At 43.0% G+C, this 21,445-nt stretch overlaps 1 protein-coding gene across 1 annotated transcript in view; it reads left to right on the forward strand.

The window, feature by feature from the left end:
• The window catches only part of LOC124550925, a 236,299-nt gene extending 215,279 nt beyond the window's left edge, over positions 1 to 21,020 (forward strand). Inside the window, exon 6 of the mRNA XM_047125721.1 lies at positions 18,635 to 21,020. Within this exon, the coding sequence (XP_046981677.1) occupies positions 18,635 to 18,918 (284 nt within the window). The 3' untranslated portion in view covers positions 18,919 to 21,020. The remainder of the gene's footprint in view (positions 1 to 18,634) is intronic.
• The last annotated feature ends 425 nt before the right edge of the window (positions 21,021 to 21,445 follow it).

The raw sequence follows: 21,445 nt of genomic DNA on the forward strand, positions 1-21,445 counted from the left end.
ATGTATCTGACCCCAGGAATGTGTCAATAAAGTTTCCCCTTCCTGGGACAATGAATTCACGGTGTTCTGATTTCAATTTCCAGGAGTGTACAATTGGTGACACTCCATCGCCCTGTCGCACACTTATCTTGGTTTCATATAGTTGGGACAATTCTCCCATAAACTTCACTCTGGAAGTTGCACCTGTTGAAGTTTCTCTGATAATGTTTGCGATCTTATTTTTTAACCCAAATTCACTGATGATCCTATCTAGGGTCTCTCTACCCACCGAGTCAAAGGCTTTTTTGAAGTCAATGAAAGAAACCACTAAACTTTTGCCATTCAGCATTCTATGTCGGTTTATTGATTTTAAATTAAAAATTTTTTAGGCACAGGGTCGACCTTCCAGATACCCACCGTGATATTCTCCAAGTTATTTATCTAGGATTCATTCGGTTCTATTTACCAGTATCTTTGAGACGATTTTGTAGGTGACTGGGAGTAGTGACCCGCCTCTATAGTAATTTACTCTTTATTTGTCACCTTTATTATGTAGTGGGTGGATCAGTGCCATTTTCCATTCATCTGGCAGTTTTTCTGCCTCCCATATTTGCTGGAAGATTCGGTGTAGGTCGTCTAGGATTTCCATTTCTGCCCAATTCAGCATTTCTGCTGGCCTGTTGTTTTTGAAAATTTTTAGGGCTTCCTTTGTTTTTTCCTTTCTTGGTGGCATATCATCTTCTAGGTTCTCAGAAGGAGCCAGTTTTGTGTCTGGGGATGGGCAGTTGAGCAGCTTCTCGAAGTATGTGGCTAGTATGTTGCAATTACCTTGATTGTTCCAAATTCACTTTTACCTTTTTCATTTTTGAAGCTTACGCTTGGTAACTGGTATTCTTTGAGCTTGTCTTTGAATGTTTGAAAGAAGTCTCTGCTATTATTTGTTGTGAGCTGTTCTGGAGATTTTGTAATTTTGCATTTTCAAATAATCGTTTGACTCTGCGGAATGTCCATGATGTTTCTTTTCTTTGTTTTCTGAATTGTTCCCAGTGTTCCGTATTTCCTGAATTTTCCATCTTTTCCATGTGTCGGCTATCTTATAGAGTGCTTTCCCACATTCTTCATTCCGCCAGATTGTCCGTTCTGTCTTTACCAGACTGGGTGTTTTGTTTGCGGCTTCATTGGTTCCTGTAAGGAGGTGTTGCCAGATCTCTGTTCTAGAGGAGCGGATTTCTTCTCTGAAGTCATTTATAATGTCTTGGTTGATGTTCATTCCGTCGGTGTTATGTTTGGTCACTTTTGGTGGATCTCTCTTTCGTTTTGGTGGGAGAAAACGGATTTCAACTTTGGAGAGATAGTGATCGAAGTCTAATTTACCATCTCTGATTACTTTAACATTCATCACTTCTCTAGTGTTTGTCCTGCTTATAGCTACATGGTCTAATTGGAATTCTCCTAGGTTGGGTTTTGAAGATATCCATGTCTATGATTTTCTTGGGAGTTTCCGAAAATGAGTGGACACAAGCTTCAACTGGAAAGTTTTGCAGAGTCCATTGAGCCTTTCTCCGTTCTGATTTGTTCTCCTGTATGCTGGGTAGTCTCCTACTACGTCTCTATATTTTCTTTCCCGATCTGTGCGTTGAAGGCTTCCAGAAGGATTATTGTATGATTCACAAGTATCCTAGAGATTTTTGTTTCCAGTAGATCCCAGAAGTCGTCTACTTTCTGTGGGCTCTTCTTGTTGTCTTCGTTAATTGGAGAATGGCCGTCTATGAGAGTATATTTTCTTGTTTTTGCTCATGATTGTCGGCATGGATAATCTTTCAAATTTTGATGAGAAGTTAACGACACTGTTCACTATGGTTTTGTTTACGTAAAAGGCAGTCCCAAGGACAGGGGTGTTAATCATTATCTTTATTGCTGGTTTTCCTTTGAGTACTCAGTAGTATTGTGTGTCCATGATGTGCTCATCTAGGGATCTAATCTCTTGTGCAGCCAAGATCCGAATTTCGTGGTCGTTCAGGAGCTTTTCCAATTCTTTCTGTTTTCCGACTCTGAGGAGTGAATTTATGTTTACGATCCCAGTGAAGTACGTGTTCCTGAATTTCAGTTTCGAAGGTCTTTGAAGACACTCTGCCTCATCTTGTATACAGGTGGTGGGACTGCCCAGAATCCTAGGTTCCGAGAAATTCCGCATTGCAATGGTGGATTCCTTTTTCAAGTTACCACCTGTGGTAGTGCTCTCATTTAGCGACATTTCGATTCTGCATATGAAATTGTTTTGTGTAGGCGGAGGAAATAAATTCCAAAGTAAGATCGGATTGTTCGTTCGAAATCACTGTTTTTCGTGGTTTACCCCACTAAGTTCTTCCGCTCTCTCAGTCGTTGGGAACTGAGATTCCTCTTCCGCCTTTGAGACCGTTGACTGGGTTTCACCCAGCAAGCCTAGGCAGGGTCTCTTACTGGGTGCTTCTACCCGAAGCCAGACGGACCCAGGTTTTTTTTACGAGGTTTTTACTCCTCCCCCTCCTCCTTCCTCATCTCCTGAAAAGTAGGCCCCAGACATGGGGATTTAGTTTATGGTATTTTCATCTAAAAGAATTTGTCTATTAAGTCTAAGCGATGCAGAGCCAATTGTGAATCATCCACCGTCTTATGTAAAATTATTTGCTCATCGGCAAAGAGCACAGTATTTAAATGTGCCTTTCTAGGAACTAACTTTCTTTAAAGTCAGTACCGCCATTAGACTGTTTATTTACAGTGTTACATTTACTGTTACAAAATCATAATTTCGGATTCCAAGTGCCATTATCAAGTTTTTTAAGTGTTATAAATTGCTTGGGATAGCGTACTGTCGTATTAAAATAAGTATGCCATCCCAAGCAATTTATAACACTTAAAAAACTTGATAATGGCACTTTGAAGCCGAAATCGTGATTTTGTAACAGTAAATGTAACACTGTAAATAAACAACAGTCTAACGGTACTGACTTTAAAAAGTTATATTATGACTGTGGCCCCGCATGAATTAAATTTATTTCTGGGTTAACTTCTTGCTTCCATTGTCTAACAATGTTGTCACTAAATCGGTGAGGGACTTCACCTTTGTCGTTCTCTTCTGTTAATTGCTATTAGTCTCTCTTTTCCTGTAGCAATTACATTTTCGTTATTTAAACTGTTTCAGTAAATTATAAGCCAACAATAATTAGCATTACATATGCCATATTTTTGTGCACACGGACTGTAAGAATAACACGAATGAGAGAAGTTTCTCTTTCAGTCAGTTGTGTTGATGACAGAATTTTGAGGACATTATTTCAGAAGTTGATGATATGGCTATACAGCTTAATAATTCAGTGTAATGTTCTGTGATTTTGGATAGGTATTACCAATGATGTCATTCCATGCATCTAACGGATTTTATTTAAGATGTAGAAGGCGATTTTTAAGATGATAGCTCAACTGTAACAAGCACCCCGAAAACGGTGATGTATGTCTGGCTGATTAGTTACATTGTACTGTCGACTTTCTCGTTTCGATTGAATACTGGGGCCAAGTGAATCTAGTGACCATTTTGATGTGCATGTCAGCGTCAAAAAGTTCGTGTGTTGTAAAAGCTGTCTGCTGTATAATTTAGTATCCAAACTTTACATCGGGTTATACGAGTCCTCTTTTTTGCGAAAAGATCGAAGTATAATAGCAAAATGTAGCAGCAACCAATGGTAATAGGGTTCATTGGAGACCAAAGCAGAATACATAATGGAACTTCTTGAGAAAGGTTGTTTGGTAAATTCTATTCGCTTATTAGGACTGAAAGAGTAGGAACACTACCGTCCAAGCGTTTCAGAACATTTACATTTATTTGATCGAGAAAATTTGTGCTTGCAGATACATCAAAGAATATATAGAACGCAGTAAATAGCTTCTTTCTGCTTCATGCTTTGTATCTTGTTATCTTACAAGTCTCAAATAACAATGAAACTATTTTTCCCCTGAAATAATTCTCTCTCACTGTTGAAATAATTTTCATTAAAATATGTTTATCTGTTTACTTCATTATACATGCGAAGTGTAGGCTTTTTCTCTGTGAAACGTAAATACGTTTTTGCTTCCAGATATTTCGCCTCTGTTGTAGCAGAACAGTAGCAGGAAAAAATACCAGGACCTTATGTAACTTTCTAATGCGTCACTAAAACAAAGTAAATTACACAATAAAGATTATATTGCAGGCAAATTAGGAAAAATGTGGGAAAAAATTATGTTTTGAAACTCTGAGAAAACACTCTTGGGGGATGTTGAAGTAAAAAACAAAAAAGTTCCTTCCCTTATCGTGGGAGATTCTCCCTCCCCCACCCCTTAATATAATTTATTTCCCTTTCTTCAAACTATGAAAAAAGGCTCATTTAATGAAGTTATCTCTATGACAGAAAATATTTCAGGTGAAATTCTACTCAGAGAAGGTCAGATGCATGTTTAAGCAAGGTAATTGGTTTATAAGTGCTAAAATTTGAAGGTAAAAAAAAGTGATATTTCCTTTAAAACAGACTTTTATTTATACAGAACAATTTTGCTTTATATTCTTTTACTTTAAATTTATGCAAATACAATTATTGGAATGAAAATCATTTCTCGTGAGAATTAAGAATTACTGTAAAACTAATCAATAATTACTTTCGTTGTGATATATTTACAATATGTACAGCATGTAAACAACGAAAATACCACGATATCTATCAAACAAATTAATTCTAGTAAATATCTTCTTTTTTTTGCATAAAACCGTCATGCAAATCTTCCGTTAAATCACTGTGAGGCACATTACTGCAGCTTTGTCCACGACAGTTTTAGCACATTGTTGTACTGTGTAGGTCAGCCTTCACACATCCTCACTTTCTTCCACAGCCTTGAGTGCAGCCGCATGAAATCAGTAGCAGTGCTTTCTCTGGGGCAGGTGGTCGTTTCATATGAATCGCGCAGAGGGTTGAGTTTGATTCCCAGTTTCTGGGATCCGAGTTGCTCCCCAGCTATAGCTGGACTTGTAGGTAAACTCGGTAAGAGTGGAGGTGTCCTGAATGAGAAATGGGTGACGGGCGAGAGCGTATGACAGCATTGTTTGCTTGACCCACAAGTACATTAAAACATTTAAATCGAATAGCATTTAAGTCGTCATCAGGACTCTCTACTGTTTTTGTGCAGAGAGAGTATACATTTCGCTCCTGCTTTTGCAATGGTATCAGGAGAGGAAGGAGGACCGTTGAATATCTGTGACTTATAATGAAGTTGAGGATACCGGTTGAATAGTTGGAAAGCTTGCAGCTTTCCTTTCCCAAACAAGGCTGAAGTGCTGTCGCAACCACTTGCTGTATCAAGAAACAGTACTGAATTCTTGCGTTCAAGAATGAGTGAGGAGTTGCGTATATCTTTAGAGCTGTAACACCTTGTCCTGATGCTACCTTTACCTCCCTTCACCAGGATTACGTCTGTGTCGTCTGGAGCAAGAGCGATAAGTAGCACAAGAAGATCTACAGCTTGACCCCCTGTAATCACTTGCTGGTAAAATTTTGAGACATCTATTGCTTTTGCAATAGTTTCAACATCTGCATCGTCATCGGCAATCTTAGTGTTTTGTAAAAGCTGTGTAATAAAATTTTCTTATTGCTGAGGTTGCTACGAAAGGCGGACTGTGATTCAACACATAATGTCTCGTCATGAAAGAAAATTTCTCGTGAGGTCCGCTACACCGTTCACCTTTGGCGTTCAATGGTTTCATTCTGAATATCTGTCAAATACAACAGTAACATCATCTTTATAACGTCACTGAATATAGGCTATTAAGGTTTTATAAACGTCACCAAAAATTCCATTCTCGGACCACACGACATGGTGGATAAGAAACCTTCCATCTATAACAAAGAACTTTGATTCATTACTGTCAAAATTCCTTTCAGGTACTTGAGTGAGAATACTGTACAGCGACGACTTTTTTATTTTCCTCATCAATCCACTGCTGTCAGAGATATTAGTACACTCGATAATTCGTACGTGAAGCAATCCTTTAATTTCTTAGGTGACTGAAACGCTCACAGTATTCTCAGAAATAGCTGCATTGTATCTACTTCAGTTATATATTTTTCAAGCCTAACTGTTGACATGCACATTGTCCTGACGCTGCTTGTTCGCTTAAGCTTCAGAGAACCAAATTTTGGCGAGACAGTAATTGTTGTTCAAAGAGCTTCATCACCAACAGACACAGCTTTGCAACAGTTTACTTTCTGAGAAGCTACTAAACCAGATCCCAATTATCACAATTACTCCTTATAAACTAAAGGAGTGTGTTGTTGCAACTATAGCTGAAGTGTTCTGCGAATTTTCTTGAAAAGCGGCATCAAAGTTGGTATCTTGAGGGCGGCTTCTATTTCGAACAGAGGCAGGGCTCGACACTAATTTGGAGTAGCAATCTTCATGATAATGGGCTTCTGCAGTTACTAAACACAAAACAGTGTTGATGTGTTCGGCAACCCTTCTACCGAAATCATAAGTGCGTTTCTCTGCTTTCTCAAGCAGCGTATGTTTCACAGTTTAAGAGTGAACTTCTAACACTCCACGGCTTTTGTGGAGTCGTTTCTTTGTTTCCGCCTCTGTAACACTTTCCAGCACATATGAAACACTATTTTTTGAAGTAGAATGGATAAGAGGAAGAGCATCTCTCAAACTTATATCATCTACTTGTGCAACATTCTGATTAATTAGTTTCCTGATATTACATTCCTCAATATATTCAAGTCGACATACCTTATGCACTTCACTCAGTCCTTCGTTCTGTAGAAGATTATGAGCCCCATCCTTCCGTTCCTTTCTGACGCGTTTCAGAGTTTCTAAGCCCTTCGTCACTACTGATGGCTCTTCCGAAACAGATTTACCACAAATATAACAGGTATTAGGGTCCAGCATTATTGTTTTCTCAGTCCTGACAAAACAAATGAGACTAAGAAGAAGCGCTTCATAACACCACAAACTGATAAATACTATCACAAAAACAGAACTCTCTGGCACGACGTTAACTCAACTGAACTGCACACTGGATAGGAACAAACGGTAGCGACAATAGAGGTAGGGGAGCGCTGAGTGAATGGGAAGGGGAACTTGACCTTTCCATTGTTGACTCGTACTGGAGTACGAGTCAAGAATATATAGGCTACGAAATATTTCCGTACACTTAATTACGCTTTTCATTTAAATACTTTGCTAAGTAACAAAAACTTCAGACTATTACGTTAAAAGAATTCTGTTCCAATTCTTATATATCAAATACCATTCGTATAAATGAAAAGATGCACAAGATCTTTTCCGTGTACAATTTTGCGAGGAATATATTTATTAATAAGAGCTCCGTTCGAAAAATTACCGTTTTGCGTATAAATTTAAAATATGGTACAAACTGACTTTTGGAGTTGATATAAGGGGGACGCGCCTTCCCTGCGAAGGGGTACTTTCCTGTTTCTTATTACTGTACCCAATATGAGTATATTCCTGAAGTTCCAAGACTGTAAATTTTTTCCCCCATTTGCTGATTTTCTTACGAATTTTTCTGCGGAACTAAGAAGACACGAAAGCACAAAATCCGTCTCTATAATGGAAGTGAGCTCGGCCAGAATATACGCTACTGGCCATTAAAATTGCTACATCAAGAAGAAATGCAGATGATAAACAGGTATTCATTTGACAAATATATTATATATAGAACTGACATGTGATTACATCTTCGCGCAATTTGGGTGCATAGATCCTGAGAAACCAGTACCCAGAACAACCACCTCTGGCCGTAATAACGGCCTTGATAGACCTGGGCATTGAGTCAAACAGAGCTTGGATGACGTGTACAGGTACAGCTGCCCATGCAGCTTCAATACGATACCACAGTTCATCAACAGTAGTGACTGGCGTATTGTGACGAGACAGTTGCACGCCCACCATTGACCGGACGTTTTCAATTGGTGATAGATCTGGAGAATGTACTGACCAGGGCAGCAGTCGAACATTTTCTGTATCCAGAAAGGCCAGTACAGGACCTGCAACATGCAGTCGTGCATTATCCTGCTGAAATGTAGGGTTTCGCAGCCATCGAATCAAGGGTAGAGCCACGGGTAGTAACACATCTGAAATGTAACGTCCACTGTTCAAAGTGCCGTCAATGCGAACAAGTGGTGACCGAGACGTGTAACCAGTGGTACTCCATATCATCACGCAGGGTGATACGCCAGTATGGCGATGACGAATACACGCTTCCAACGTGCATTCACCGCGATGTCGCCTAATACGGATGCGACCATCATGAGGCTGTAAACAGAACCTGGACTCATCCGAAAAAAATGACGTTATGCCATTCGTGCACCCAGGTTCGTCGTTGAGTACACCATCGCTATCGCTCCTGTCTGTGATGCAGCGTCAAGGGTAACCGCAGCCAGAGTCACCGAGTTGATAGTCCATGCTGCTGCAAATGTCGTCGAACTGTTCGTGCAGATGGTTGTTGTCTTGCAAGCGTCCCCATCTGTTGACTCAGGGATCGAGACGTGGCTACACGATCCGTTACGGCCATGAGGATGAGATGCCTGTCATCTCGACTGCTAGCGATACGAGGCCGTTGGAATCCAGCACGGCGTTCCGTAATACCCTCCTGAACCCACCGACTCCATATTCTGCTACCAGTCATTGGATCTAGACCAACGCGAGCAGCATCGTCGCGATACGATTAACCGGCAATCGCGATAGGCTACAATCCGACGTTTATCAAAGTCGGAAACGTGATGGTACGCATTTCTCCTCCTTACACGAGGCATCACAACAACGTTTCACCAGGCAACGCCGGTCAACTGCTGTTTGTGTATGAGAAATCGGTTGGAAACTTTCCTCATGTCAGCACGTTGTAAGTGTCGCCACCGGCGCCCACCTTGTGTGAATGCTCTGAAATGCTAGTCATTTGCATATCATAGCATCTTCTTCCTGTCGGTTAAATTTCGCGTCTGTAGCATGTCATCTACGTGGTGTAGCAATTTTAATGGCCAGTAGTGTATTAACTTGCGATGTTAGCAGGCGCCGCCGTAAACCCTTGTTTCTGCGCTTACGCAGCTGCAGCATACTCAAAAATTTAGAACGCCTTTCTCTGCCTCGTGATGACTGGGTGTTGTGTGATGTCCTTAGGTTAGTTAGGTTTAAGTAGTTCTAAGTTCTAGGGGACTGATGACCACAGATGTTAAGTCCCATAGTGCTCAGAGCCATTTGAACCATTTTTAGAAATCCACACGTAGCACAATCTATAGATCATTGACGACATACGGTGAGGGTGGAGGGGGAGCAGGCCTGGGGGGGGGGGGGGGGGGGAGGGAGAAGGAGATTAGTGTTTAATGTACCGTCGACCGTCGACCGTCGACAATGAGATCATTAGAGACGGAGAACAAGCTCGAATTAAGGGAGGACGGAGAACGAAAGCAGCCACGCCCTTTGGAAGGAACCATTCCGGCATTTGCCTTAAGCGATTCACGGAAACCAAGGTAAACGTACGTAGATCAGGATGGCCAGACGTGGGTTTGAACCGTCGTCCTCGCGAATGCGAGTTTAGAGTGCTAACCACGGCAGTACCCCGTTAGGTGACGTCATAGACACACTTGGTTCGTGATATGTTCCTTATTTACATACAAACAAAAAGCCGTACGCTCTGCAAGTAGTTGACTGTGATCAGAAGATCAACTGACTGCGGCCGCGGAAGCCTGCGCAATTATATTTTGTTTGAATCTCCAAGTATTGCACATAAAACCTCCCCGAAGTCGACTTTCAACTGGAAAAATCCGTACTTCTCACCCTTTTTACTTGCAAACTGCCAACATTAAAGCACATAACTAAGTCTTTATTAACAACTACTTAGCAGAATATTTAGGGCTGTGGGATGGATTTGACGGGGGGAGAATGAAATTTTCGTTATTCTGTCACATCGTATTTCACATTTATTTATCATTTCTTTCATATCACATAGTGACTTCAGTGACAAGTTGCTGAAATGCTCAGCACGCACATTTTTCTAGGCTAGAACATAGCACCTCATCTTCGCTTACAGTTCTCCTGGTTATAAAGGTTGCTTCAGATGTGCTGGTCAATATCCAGGGATATGACAGGAAGAATCATTCTAAACAAAAACGTGAAGTAAACATTGTCTCTAAACCGCATACCTTAGGAGCTATGAGCAATCTTTGATTTTCGATATTGTGAAACAAGTCTCTTCTAATGCAAGCTCTTTGCTTTCCATATTTTGGGAAGTGGTGGTATGAACGAAAACAATAAAAATTGTCCAATAAACATGTGCCCTAAAATACATACCTTAAGAGCCGTGAGCACTTATTCATCTTCGCTACTTTGAAACACAACTCTTCTAATGAACAAGTGCTCATAACTTTTAAGGTATGCATTTTAGAGCATACGTTACTGGATATTTTTTCCTTGTTTTGGTGCATATATCGCGTCCTTGGTCGCTCCCAGCGGTTCCTTCCCTCAATGACTCATTCTGCTACTCCAATAAAATGGGGCACCTACAGCTGTCCATACAATGTTATTTATTATCTGGCAACCTGTTTCGATGCTTCATTACACCATCTTTAATCCTTAACTGACGCTGAGGGGTCAACTCAAATTGTATGCACGATTCCATCAGTGGCCAACACCTATGAACTGGTTTTCGGAGACTATCTGTAACAACGATGTTGGGTCTCCAACCATCAACTACCTATTAGCAACCAGTCTGCGAAAACCTGTTCATAGATGTTGGCCACTGATGGAATCGCGCATACGATTTGAGTTAAACCTTCAGCGTCATTTAAGGCCTGAAGGTGGTGCACTGAAGCATTGAAACTGGTAGCCATGTAATATATAACATCCTAAGGACGGCTGTAGGTGATCCATTTTATGACATAAGTGAACGGCCGGAGTCCTTCAAACCTCCAGTCAGGTATCTTGCGCACCATGGGTGATGGGTATCAGACGGATGCCATATTCCTTGACTTTCGGAAAACGTTTGACTCGGTGCCCCACTGCAGACTAAGGTACGAGCATATGGGATTGGTTCCCAAGTATGTGAGTGGCTCGAAGACTTCTTAAGTAATAGAACCCAGTACGTTGTCCTCGATGGTGAGTGTTCATCGGAGGTGAGAGCATCATCTGGAGTACCCCAGGGAAATGTGGTAGGTCCGCTGTTTTCTATCTACATAAATGATCTTTTAGATAGGGTGGATAGCAATGTGCGGCTGTTTGCCGATGATGCTGTGGTGCACGGGAAGGTGTCGTCGTTGAGTGACTGTAGGAGGATACAAGATGACTTGGACAGGATTTGTGATTGGTGTAAACAATGGCAGCTAAATCTAAATATAGATAAATGTAAATTAATGCAAATGAATAGGGAAAAGAATCCTTTAATGTTTGAATACTCCATTAGTAGTGCAGCGCGATTAAATATTTGGGCGTAACATTGCAGAGCGATATGAAATGGGGCAAGCATGTAATGGCAGTTGTGGGGAAAGCGGATAGTCGTCTTCGGTTCATTGGCAGAATTTTGGGAAGAAGTGGTTCATCTGTAAAGGAGACCGCTTATAAAACACTAATACGACCAATCCTTGAGTACTGCTCGAGCGTTTGGGATCCCTACCAGGTCGGATTGAGGGAGGACATAGAAGCAATTCAGAGACGGGCTGCTAGATTTGTTACTGGTAGGTTTGATCATCACGCGAGTGTTACGGAAATGTTTCAGGAACTCGGGTGGGAGTCTCTAGAGGAAAGGAGGCGTTCTTTTCGTGAATAGCTGCTCTGGAAATCTAGAAAACCAGCATTTGAGGCAGACTGCAGTACAATTTTACTGCCGCCAACTTACATTTCGCGCAAAGACCACAAAGATAAGATAAGAGAGATTAGGGCTCGTACAGAGGCATATAGCCAGTCATTTTTCCCTCATTCTGTTTGGGAGTGGAACAGGGAGAGAAGATGCTAGTTGTGGTACGAGGTACCCTTCGCCACGCACCGTATAGTGGATTGCGGAGTATGTATGTAGATGTAGATGGACGGACATACGAAAACATACTGCTATTGTTCCAGTGGTGTTATTGTGGCTTAAAACGTGTCCTACGAGTTTGTCTCTTCTTGTTTGGATGTGCCTCTACAGAGATTTGGTTTCCTGTACTCGTCTCAACACCTCTTCGTTGGTAACTCTGGCTCTCCGGCTGATCTTCTTCATCTTCCTGTAGCACCATATCTGCAGCGCCTCCAGTCGTCTTCTCTCTTGTTTTCGTACTGCCAAGGTTTCACAATTGTATAGGGCCACCCTCCATGATCCGTTTCCTTATTTCCAGAGTGACGTTCTAGGTGGTGAGTAAATTCTTCCTCAAATTAAATTCAGTTGTGACCTGTTGTATTATGCTCAGTATTTCTTTCCAGCTTCTACCATTCCTTCTGATCCTGCTTCCCAAAAAGGTGAACTCCTCTATCACTTCTGGCTCCTCTCTTCCAATTCTTTCTCCTAAATGTTCGTATTCTTATTTGCTACTGCATGTCATCACTTTAGTCTTTCCGCTGTTTTATTCTCATTCCACAGGGATTGCAGAAAATTATTTCCATTGTGTTGAGGACCTACTCTACATCTACTTTCATCCCCGTGACCACAACAATATCATCTGCTTGAAGTAGCTTGTCTATCTTCTGCGCATTAATTTTAATTCCCACCCCAGTGCCGGCCGAAGTGGCCGAGCGGTTCTAGGCGCTACAGTTGGAACCGCGCGACCGCTACAGTCGCAGGTTCGAATCCTGCCTCGGGCATGGATGTGTGTGATGTCCTTAGGTTAGTTAGGTTTAAGTAGTTCTAAGTCCCATAGTGCTCAGAGCCATTTGAACCCACGCCAGTAATTTCGCGGACTTAGTCAATAGGTCTCTGCATGTAAACACTGAATGTAGAGGAGAGAGAGAGAGAGAGAGAGAGAGAGAGAACACACCGTTGTCTCGGGTCTCTTCTAGTTTGTGCTTCTTGCTCCTGATAATAATTCCTAATCACAGCCACTTAGTTACTATGGAAGCATGTCTCTGTATTTTGGACCAGCTTTCTTCAGCACTCTGAACATGTCTTGCTATACAATGTGGCTCTGAGCACTATGGGACTTAACATCTGAGGTCATCAGTCCCCTAGAACTTAGAACTACTTAAACCTAACTAACCTAAGGACATCACACAACACCCAGTCATCACGAGGCAGAGAAAATCCCTGACCCCGCCGGGAACCGAAGCCGGGAACCCGGGTGCGGGAAGCGAGAACGCTACCGCACGACCACGATATACAATATGATCAAATGTCTTTTCCAACTCTGCAGAGACAATGTAAGTTGATCATATTCCCAAACAGCAGCTATCACAATGAACAATAACAAAATATCATGCAAAAGAGACTTGTTGGCATATAAGCAGTTTTACTCACAAGTGAAGACCGGTCCTGATCTGCAATGCATCTTCGGACCATACTCTGTAATATAGAGTACAGATGAATAGAGGGAAACATATAATATAAAAATACTAGGTTAAATATAAATTATGCCTAGTGATGACGTGTGGAGACGACAGTGGAGCAGCAGCTTTTGTTACAACCTACTGATGTCGACTGCTGACTATATGGCGGTGTCCTGTAGTTAAAGAACGGAAGCTCTCCCCTTGCCTGTTGCCCTACGTCATCTCTAGCCAATACAGGATACGACGTATGCACTACATGTCAGACAATAGGAATACAATCCATAATACTATGCTGGGTGTCACCGTAAGTTACATCCAAATATCAATTTGTATGTTATACAGTTAAAATTTTACATAACGTGAAAAAGTATAACTGACCCAGCCAATAGCATCAGTTAGCACGTTAGTGGAAGTCCTTCTGCGGGAGTTTGCGTATAACAAAGATGAGCTGCAGGGCGCCGCTGGTTTTCTAGAGATGTGGACGACGACAGAGGCGTAACACCTTTGACCACTATCGAGAAGTCGTCCAGGCCAACGGTCTTGCCCCAGTGGTAACACCGGTTGCCGTGAGATCACCGAAGCTAAGCGCTGTCGGGCTGGGCTAGCACCATCCGGACTGCCAAGCGCTGTTGGCAAGCGGGGTCCACTCAGCCTTTGTGAGGCAAACTGAGGAGCTACTTGACTGAGAAGTAGCGGCTCCAGTCTTGGAAGCTGACATACGGCCGGGAGTGAGGTGTGTTGACCACTCTCCATATCCGAATCCAGTGACGCCCGTGTTCTGAGGATGACACGGCGGCCGGTCGGTACCTTTCCGCCTTCATGGCCTGTTCGGGAGGAGTTTAGTTTTAGTTTAGTTTAGATAGGTCGTCCATCAATGTTGACTCGAATACTCTCTTTCAAATTCTAAAGGTGGCAGGGGTAAAATACAGGGAGCGAAAGGCTATTTACAATTTGTACAGAAACCAGGTGGCAGTTATAACAGTCGAGGGACATGAAAGGGAAGCAGTGGTTGGGAAGGGAATAAGACAGGGTTGTAGCCTATCCCCGATGTTATTCAATCTGTATATTGAACAAGCAGTAAAGGAAACAAAAGAAAAATTCGGAGTAGGTATTAAAATGCATGGAGAAGAAATAAAAACTTTGAGGTTCGCCGATGACATTGTAATTCTGTCAGACACAGCAAAGGACTTGGAAGAGCAGCTGAACGGAATGGACAGTGTCTTGAAAGGAGGGTATAAGATGAACATCAACAAAAGCAAAACGACGATAATGGAATGTAGTCGAATTAAGTCGGGTGATGCTGAGGGAATTAGATTAGGAAATGAGACACTTAAAGTAGTAAAGGAGTTTTGCTATTTGGGGAGCAAAATAACTGATGATGGTCGAAGTAGAGAAGATATAAAATGTAGACTGGCAATGGCAAGGAAAGCGTTTCTGAAGAAGAGAAATTTGTTAACATCGAGTATTGATTTAAGTGTCAGGAAGTCATTTCTGAAAGTATTTGTATGGAGTGTAGCCATGTATGGAAGTGAAACATGGACGGCAAATAGTTTGTACAAGAAGAGAATAGAAGCTTTAGAAATGTGGTGCTACAGAAGAATGCTGAAGATTAGATTGGTAGATCACGTAACCAATGAGGAAGTATTGAATAGGATTGGGGAGGAGAGAAGTTTGTGGCACAACTTGACGAGAAGAAGGGATCGGTTGGTAGGACATGTTCTGAGGCATCAAGGGATCACCAATTTAGTATTGGAGAGCAGCGTGGAGGGTAAAAATCGTAGGGGGAGACCAAGAGATGAATACACAAAGCAGACTCAGAAGGATGTAGGTTGCAGTAGGTACTGGGAGATGAAGAAGCTTGCACAGGATAGAGTAGCATGGAGAGCTGCATCAAACCAGTCTCAGGACTGAAGACCACAACAACAACAGGTCGTCCATTTATTTTTAACTTATTGTTTATTACGTTACAGGTTTCCCTCTATTCTGTTGCTGTCTAAACTGCAAAGTCTGGACCGCTTCGGTCACAGGTTCGAATCCTGCCTCGGGCATGGATGTGTGTGATGTCCTTAGGTTTAAATAGTTCTAAGTTCTACGGAACTGATGACCTCAGAAGTTGAGTCCCATAGTGCTCAGAGCCATTTGAACCATTTTGCAAAGTCTGGTGTGAATATTAGGATCGGAACCGGTCACGAATTATGAATAAAAGTGCTTCTACACGAACAAGGCAGTTTACAGGGTGATATTTTCCACAGCGTGCAAACTCTAGGGATTGATCGATCAAGGGATGCGAAACAAAAAAGGTCTAATGAACTTATGTCCGGAAATGCATGGTTTCCTTGTTTATATTTTCACGGATACTGCGATCTAATACGCTCTGTACAGTACAGCTACAGTTGCAGTGTGCGTGGTTCCCTCCTCTCTTGCTGACTCACCTTGTAGTGGATGTGATATAGCGTTCTACGCAATGGTTCCGTATTCGAATCGGGAGTTTGCCGACGTGGTGTTTATTTACGGAAAGGCAAACGGCAAGGAGCAGCGGACAGCAAGGTTGTATCCGGAGACATATCCAGGCATTGACAGCATTCAATGTTTGCAACAGTGTTTCGCCGTTTGTCTGAGACAGGGTCATTTCAGGAAGCAGGAAATCATGAAGGACGTACCAGAAATGTTCGGACAGCAGGGACCGGGAGGAAAATGTGATTAACACTGTGGAAGGTGGCCGCCGCGTCAGTACCAGGCAGTTGGGCCGCCCGTACAAGGTTAGCCAGACGACCGTGTCGAACATTCTTCACGACAATTCTTACGACCCTTATCACTTCCAGTGTGTGCAGGACTTAAAAGGGACAGACTTTCCACATCGGGAGCCGTTTTTTCACTCGTTTCTTCACCAGACAACCACGATTCAGGGATATATGTCATCCATCCTACTCACAGATGAGGTCATCTTTACGCAGAGTGGTATCTTCAGCTTTCACAACAGTCATCTGTTGGATGGTGTGCAGAACCCTCGTGGTGTGGTGACAGGGAATCATTAGCATCGGCGCAACCGGAAACTGTGGGCCAGGATAATTGGTGACCATATTTTGGAACCAGTCTTCCTTCCACGTCACCTAACAGGCCGGAACTACTGGCGTTTCCTGCGGCTGACTGCCTCCCCTCCTGGAAGAAATGTTGATGATTCGAATGGTTATGTAGCCGTTACGTGACGGTGCTACAGTCCACTTCGCCGTTAACGTCCGCACGCGTCTGAATCGTGTCTTCCCAGGTCGGTGGATCAGACGAGGATACTCAGTTGCATGGCGTACTCGTTCACCAGATGTCAAGCCGTGCTATTTCTGGTTATGGGACCATCAAAAATGGTTCAAATAGCTCTAATCACTATGGGACTTAAGATCTCAGGTCATCAGTCCCCTAGACTTAGAACTACTTAAATCTAACTAACCTAAGGACATCACACAAATCCATGCCCGAGGCAAGATTCGAACCTGCGACCGTAGCATCAGCCTAGAACCGCTTGGCCACAGTGGCCGGCTATGGGGACATCTCAAAAGTATCGTGTATGCAAAGCCCATTCCAGATTTGGAGACCATGGAGCAGCGTATTCGTGCAGTCTTTGAAACTGTTTGGATACGGCATGGCCGATGTGAAGGGCTGAGACAGAACATGCTACAGTGCTTACACGCATGCGTTTGGGCACATGGAATGTATTTTGAACACATACTGTAACTGTGGGTGCATGGTATAAAGCCTATTAGACCGCAGTCTCTGTAACAATGAATGATTGAATAAATGGCTTCCATCATGGAAAACATGCATTTCCGGACATAAGTTCATTAGACCTTTTTCGTCCCATATCCTCTCATCGATCAATCCCTAGGGTTTCTACGTGTTGGAAAAAAATCAGCCTGTATATAATATTTTATCTGCTGTGGCCTCCACCAGACATCACGGCGCCTTGAGTATCAGTAACCAAACTGGTAGCCTGCAGCCGCAGGTTGCCCACTTTGCAGGCACACCAAAGTACTACACAACCAACAGGCGAGATTGATGAATGGCCACAACAACAACAACAACAACAACAGCAATACAGCAAAGACACCAGCGGCCACCAGGTGCCACCACTGGCCCACATAAACATAAGGAAGAGGTCGCTGCAGATCCCATACTCATCGCCACTGATATGTCTGCGTAAGCAGAAGAAATTAACGATCAAAGTCCGAAAACAATTTATTGGACTGTTCAATTAACCAAAACAAATTCTCCAAGTATAACACCAACACAAAATCAGTGATCCGTCTTCGAATCACAACTACTCACAAGAATAATATAGAAAACAACGGAAATAATTTCCTACTAGTCTCTGCCAGAGACTTCTCTGATATACCGAGCCTAATCCAGAGATCAGCGAGAAGATCCAAGCCGGGATGCTGGGGCGGCAGCTATCCACGTCTGCTGGCGGTCGATGAACTGCCGATGTGCGGCCGAGCGCCGGCCTTTATAGCGCTTCGGCAGATGAGTACCTCGGAACTATTTTCCATCACGTGGTTTGACGTGTGAAAATAGTTCCGGGATCTCCAGCGACCTCTTCCTTATGTTTATGTGGGTCTGTAGTGGCCCCTTGTGGCCGCTGGTGTCTTTGCTGTGTTGTTGTTGTTGTTGTTGTTGTTTTTGTGGCCGTTCATCAATATTGCCCGTCGGTTGTGTAGTGCTTCGGTGTGCCTGCGAAGCGGGCAACCCGCGGCTGCAGGCTGTCAGTTTGGTTGCTGATACTCTAGGCACTGTGATGTCTGGTGGAGAAGGTCAAAGCATTATCAAATTATAGTGGTTTAGTTTTGAAGTTAAAATGATCTGAACTGTTAGGCCGCGTCATGACCATCGACATTTCGACCCCTCTGCTGAGATCCTCTTCAGGAAGTTAGGTGTTCACTGTTGATTTATCTTTATCTGCTTTTTGATAAGAATCGCCTCCCGTATTCCTGGTTTTCTGTTGAGTCGATTTGTGACATAGTAAACTGCGATTTTGAATTCCAACTGAAAATCACAGTTGACGAAAAGTAGCATTCACAGAAATCACCGATACCGGGAAGGCACAGTTTAGCCTGCGCTGGCAGTGTGTTCTGTGTGCCTGTGGCAGGCATCGCGTCGCGGATGATGCGCTGCAGCCTGGAGCTGGCGGCGCAGCGCGGACTGCGGGCGGCCAAGGGCGACTGCACCGGCGTGGCTTCGGCGCGCGCCGCCGTCCGCGCCGGCATGAGCGTCGTCTTCCGGCTGCCGTACGCCAGCTACGCGCCCGCCGGCCGCGTCGTCTTCCACGCGACGGGCGAGGCCAACCCGGAGCTGACCGTGGTCGCCGCGCGCCTCCAGCCCGCGCCGCCCCACGTGCTGCCGGCCGAGCTGCCGCAGGCGCCTCGGCAGTGAGCTGGCTGGGCGCTGCCAGCCCGCAGCGCTGACCCAACGGGCGCTTCTTCATTTACGGTCGCTGGCGCTAATCCTTTGTTGTCAAGGCTACAGCTCGATTAATAATCGATTGTGCTCGAACCAGTTATTGATGTATTACTTTCCTGGAACAGCCAAATAGCGCTACCAGACTATTTTGCAGTTGAATATTCATTAAGGAACAGTTATGGGTTTCACTGGCGCCAGTCCATCACTAGCGCCAGTCCATCAAAGATATACTGGCGCCAATGATTTACTTGCGCCAGTACATCACTGGCGTGTCCTGAACTGGGGTTAGTACATCACTGGCTCCAGTACATTGGCGCCAGTACGTTGGCGCCAGTACATGATTGGCGGCAGTATGTCATTGGCGCCAGTCGTCCACTAACGCCAGCCCATCTCTGCACCAGTCCTCCACTGGATCGTCCGTCATGGGCGATATTCACTGGCACTAGTTCTTCACTGGCGCCAGCTGCCCGCAGGCGCTATTCCTACTTTGGTGGCAACCCTCCACTGGCGCCAGTCCATCTCTGGCGTCAGCCCAACACGGGCATTCCTACTGCTACCAGTGTTCTTGCTCTAATCTGTGACACATTTCTCTGCTCTGTCACTGTATTCATATGTGTTCTTCTGGAGCCAGTCATCTTGGGACCAAATAATCTTTATATCTTAATCACTTATCACAAAGAAGCGTTGATAACAGAGTTCCCAATGGTGCCGCTTATTAATGGCCTAGTGTCACCATTTATTAGCAGTGGGTCAGTTATTAGCATGTTTTCTGCACCTGCTAGACAGCAGGTTCAACTTTTTAACTGAAATAATCAGCAAGCAGTTACAGAAAATAAACTTTATTCCTTAACTGGTTTCGGGCACTTAGTGTCCTTCTTCACAACGTTGTAACTATCGCATTGTTTGCAACTGATGCTATAGTTACAACCTTTTGCAGAAGGGCGCCAAGTGCCTGAAGCCGGTTAAGGGAATAAAATTTCTTTTGTGCAACTTATTGCTGAATATTTCAATTAATACAACTACCGTTGCAGAAAATGGACAGAGCACTGACATTCAGTTATGCATGAATCTGGCGCCATTCGTGACAGTGTTAAGGTGACATTAAATTTACATGTTCGACGCTTTCTTTTTTGGCCTACAAATTTCTGAACCAATATAATATTGCCAAGGTACTAGTGGTGACTGAGCTATTGTCACTACTTTTTTCTGGACCAATAAGAATGAATCACAGTATTCAGCTGCCACACACGTCTAATTGTAGTGCCAGCGTCTGTCACCTGCTTATCTGTATATTTCTTTCGACAATGATCGCTTTTTCATTAACGATTGTTATTTCATGGACCATGTTTACTAGCTCCAATCAGACTGTGCTTGAAACAACAGTTTATTGGCGGTAACCAAGTGAGTGAAACTTTTTGGGTCGGTTAGAAATTGCTACCACAGTATTCAGCAACCACATATATAATTCTGGTTCCAGTCACTCGGTGGCGATGAATTCATATGTCAATATTTCGCAAATGCCAGTAGCTCAGTAAATACGTCGTACTGAACTCATTAAACTGACGCCAATAATCCTGCAATTTTGCTCACTCCAATTTCAGTGTCACTGCGTAGGTAGTTCCACAAACGCTTCACAGACTTGTGGCAGCAGTCTACTGGAGCCAGGGCCTAGTTTAACTATCACAAATAACACTACCAAAATTCACGATTTCCACGTTCATCATGAATCGGTGCTACTCTATTGATGGGCAGTTATTTTTATGTGTATCAGTTGGATGCCAAATCAATCTACGTTCGTTGATACTACACTGTAAAATTCCTGCATCATCACCTCGCTCAATCTGCATGCTATAGAAACGCTGGAACGCTTCTTGATCATGATAAACATTGTTGAGTTATGAAGAACTACCGAATGTATTATCTTGTGGATATATGTCAAGGTATATATGTTACTGTGATATCTGCTGTAAATTACTCAATGTGACCAATTCTGCATTGAAAGCTTTAAGAGTAGAATTATTCAGTATCAATTACATGTATGAAGTAAAATACACAATAAAGTTTAAGTATACGTTTATTGTCTTTGTTCTGAAACCTTTTCTACAGCTGTAGCTGGAACCGGAAGCTATCTTCAAATGTACATGAGTTAGATATAGATTTCTGCAGTCATGACACCAATATCTAAAACATTTAATGTATGTTATTGACTGACAGTGTCTTCAGGTAAATATATGACATACTTAAGCTTCTGTTATCTATTTGTATTGACAGTACACAAATCAATGTATCGTATCATAATAAGTACATAATTTATGAGGATTTCAGTATATAATATACTACTTCGTCTCAATTTCCCTACGATCATTGTAAGACTTAGTTATTCCGTATAGCTGGACAGCACAGCTTAAAATAATCAGTATTTTCTTCCAAAACACATTGATTTATAACATATTTGGTGCTAGAAGGTTTGCATATTTGTGGAGTGGGTGGCTATAACATA

This window comes from Schistocerca americana, chromosome 9 (genome assembly GCF_021461395.2).
Source record: "Schistocerca americana isolate TAMUIC-IGC-003095 chromosome 9, iqSchAmer2.1, whole genome shotgun sequence".
Taxonomy (NCBI): Eukaryota; Metazoa; Arthropoda; class Insecta; order Orthoptera; family Acrididae; genus Schistocerca; species Schistocerca americana.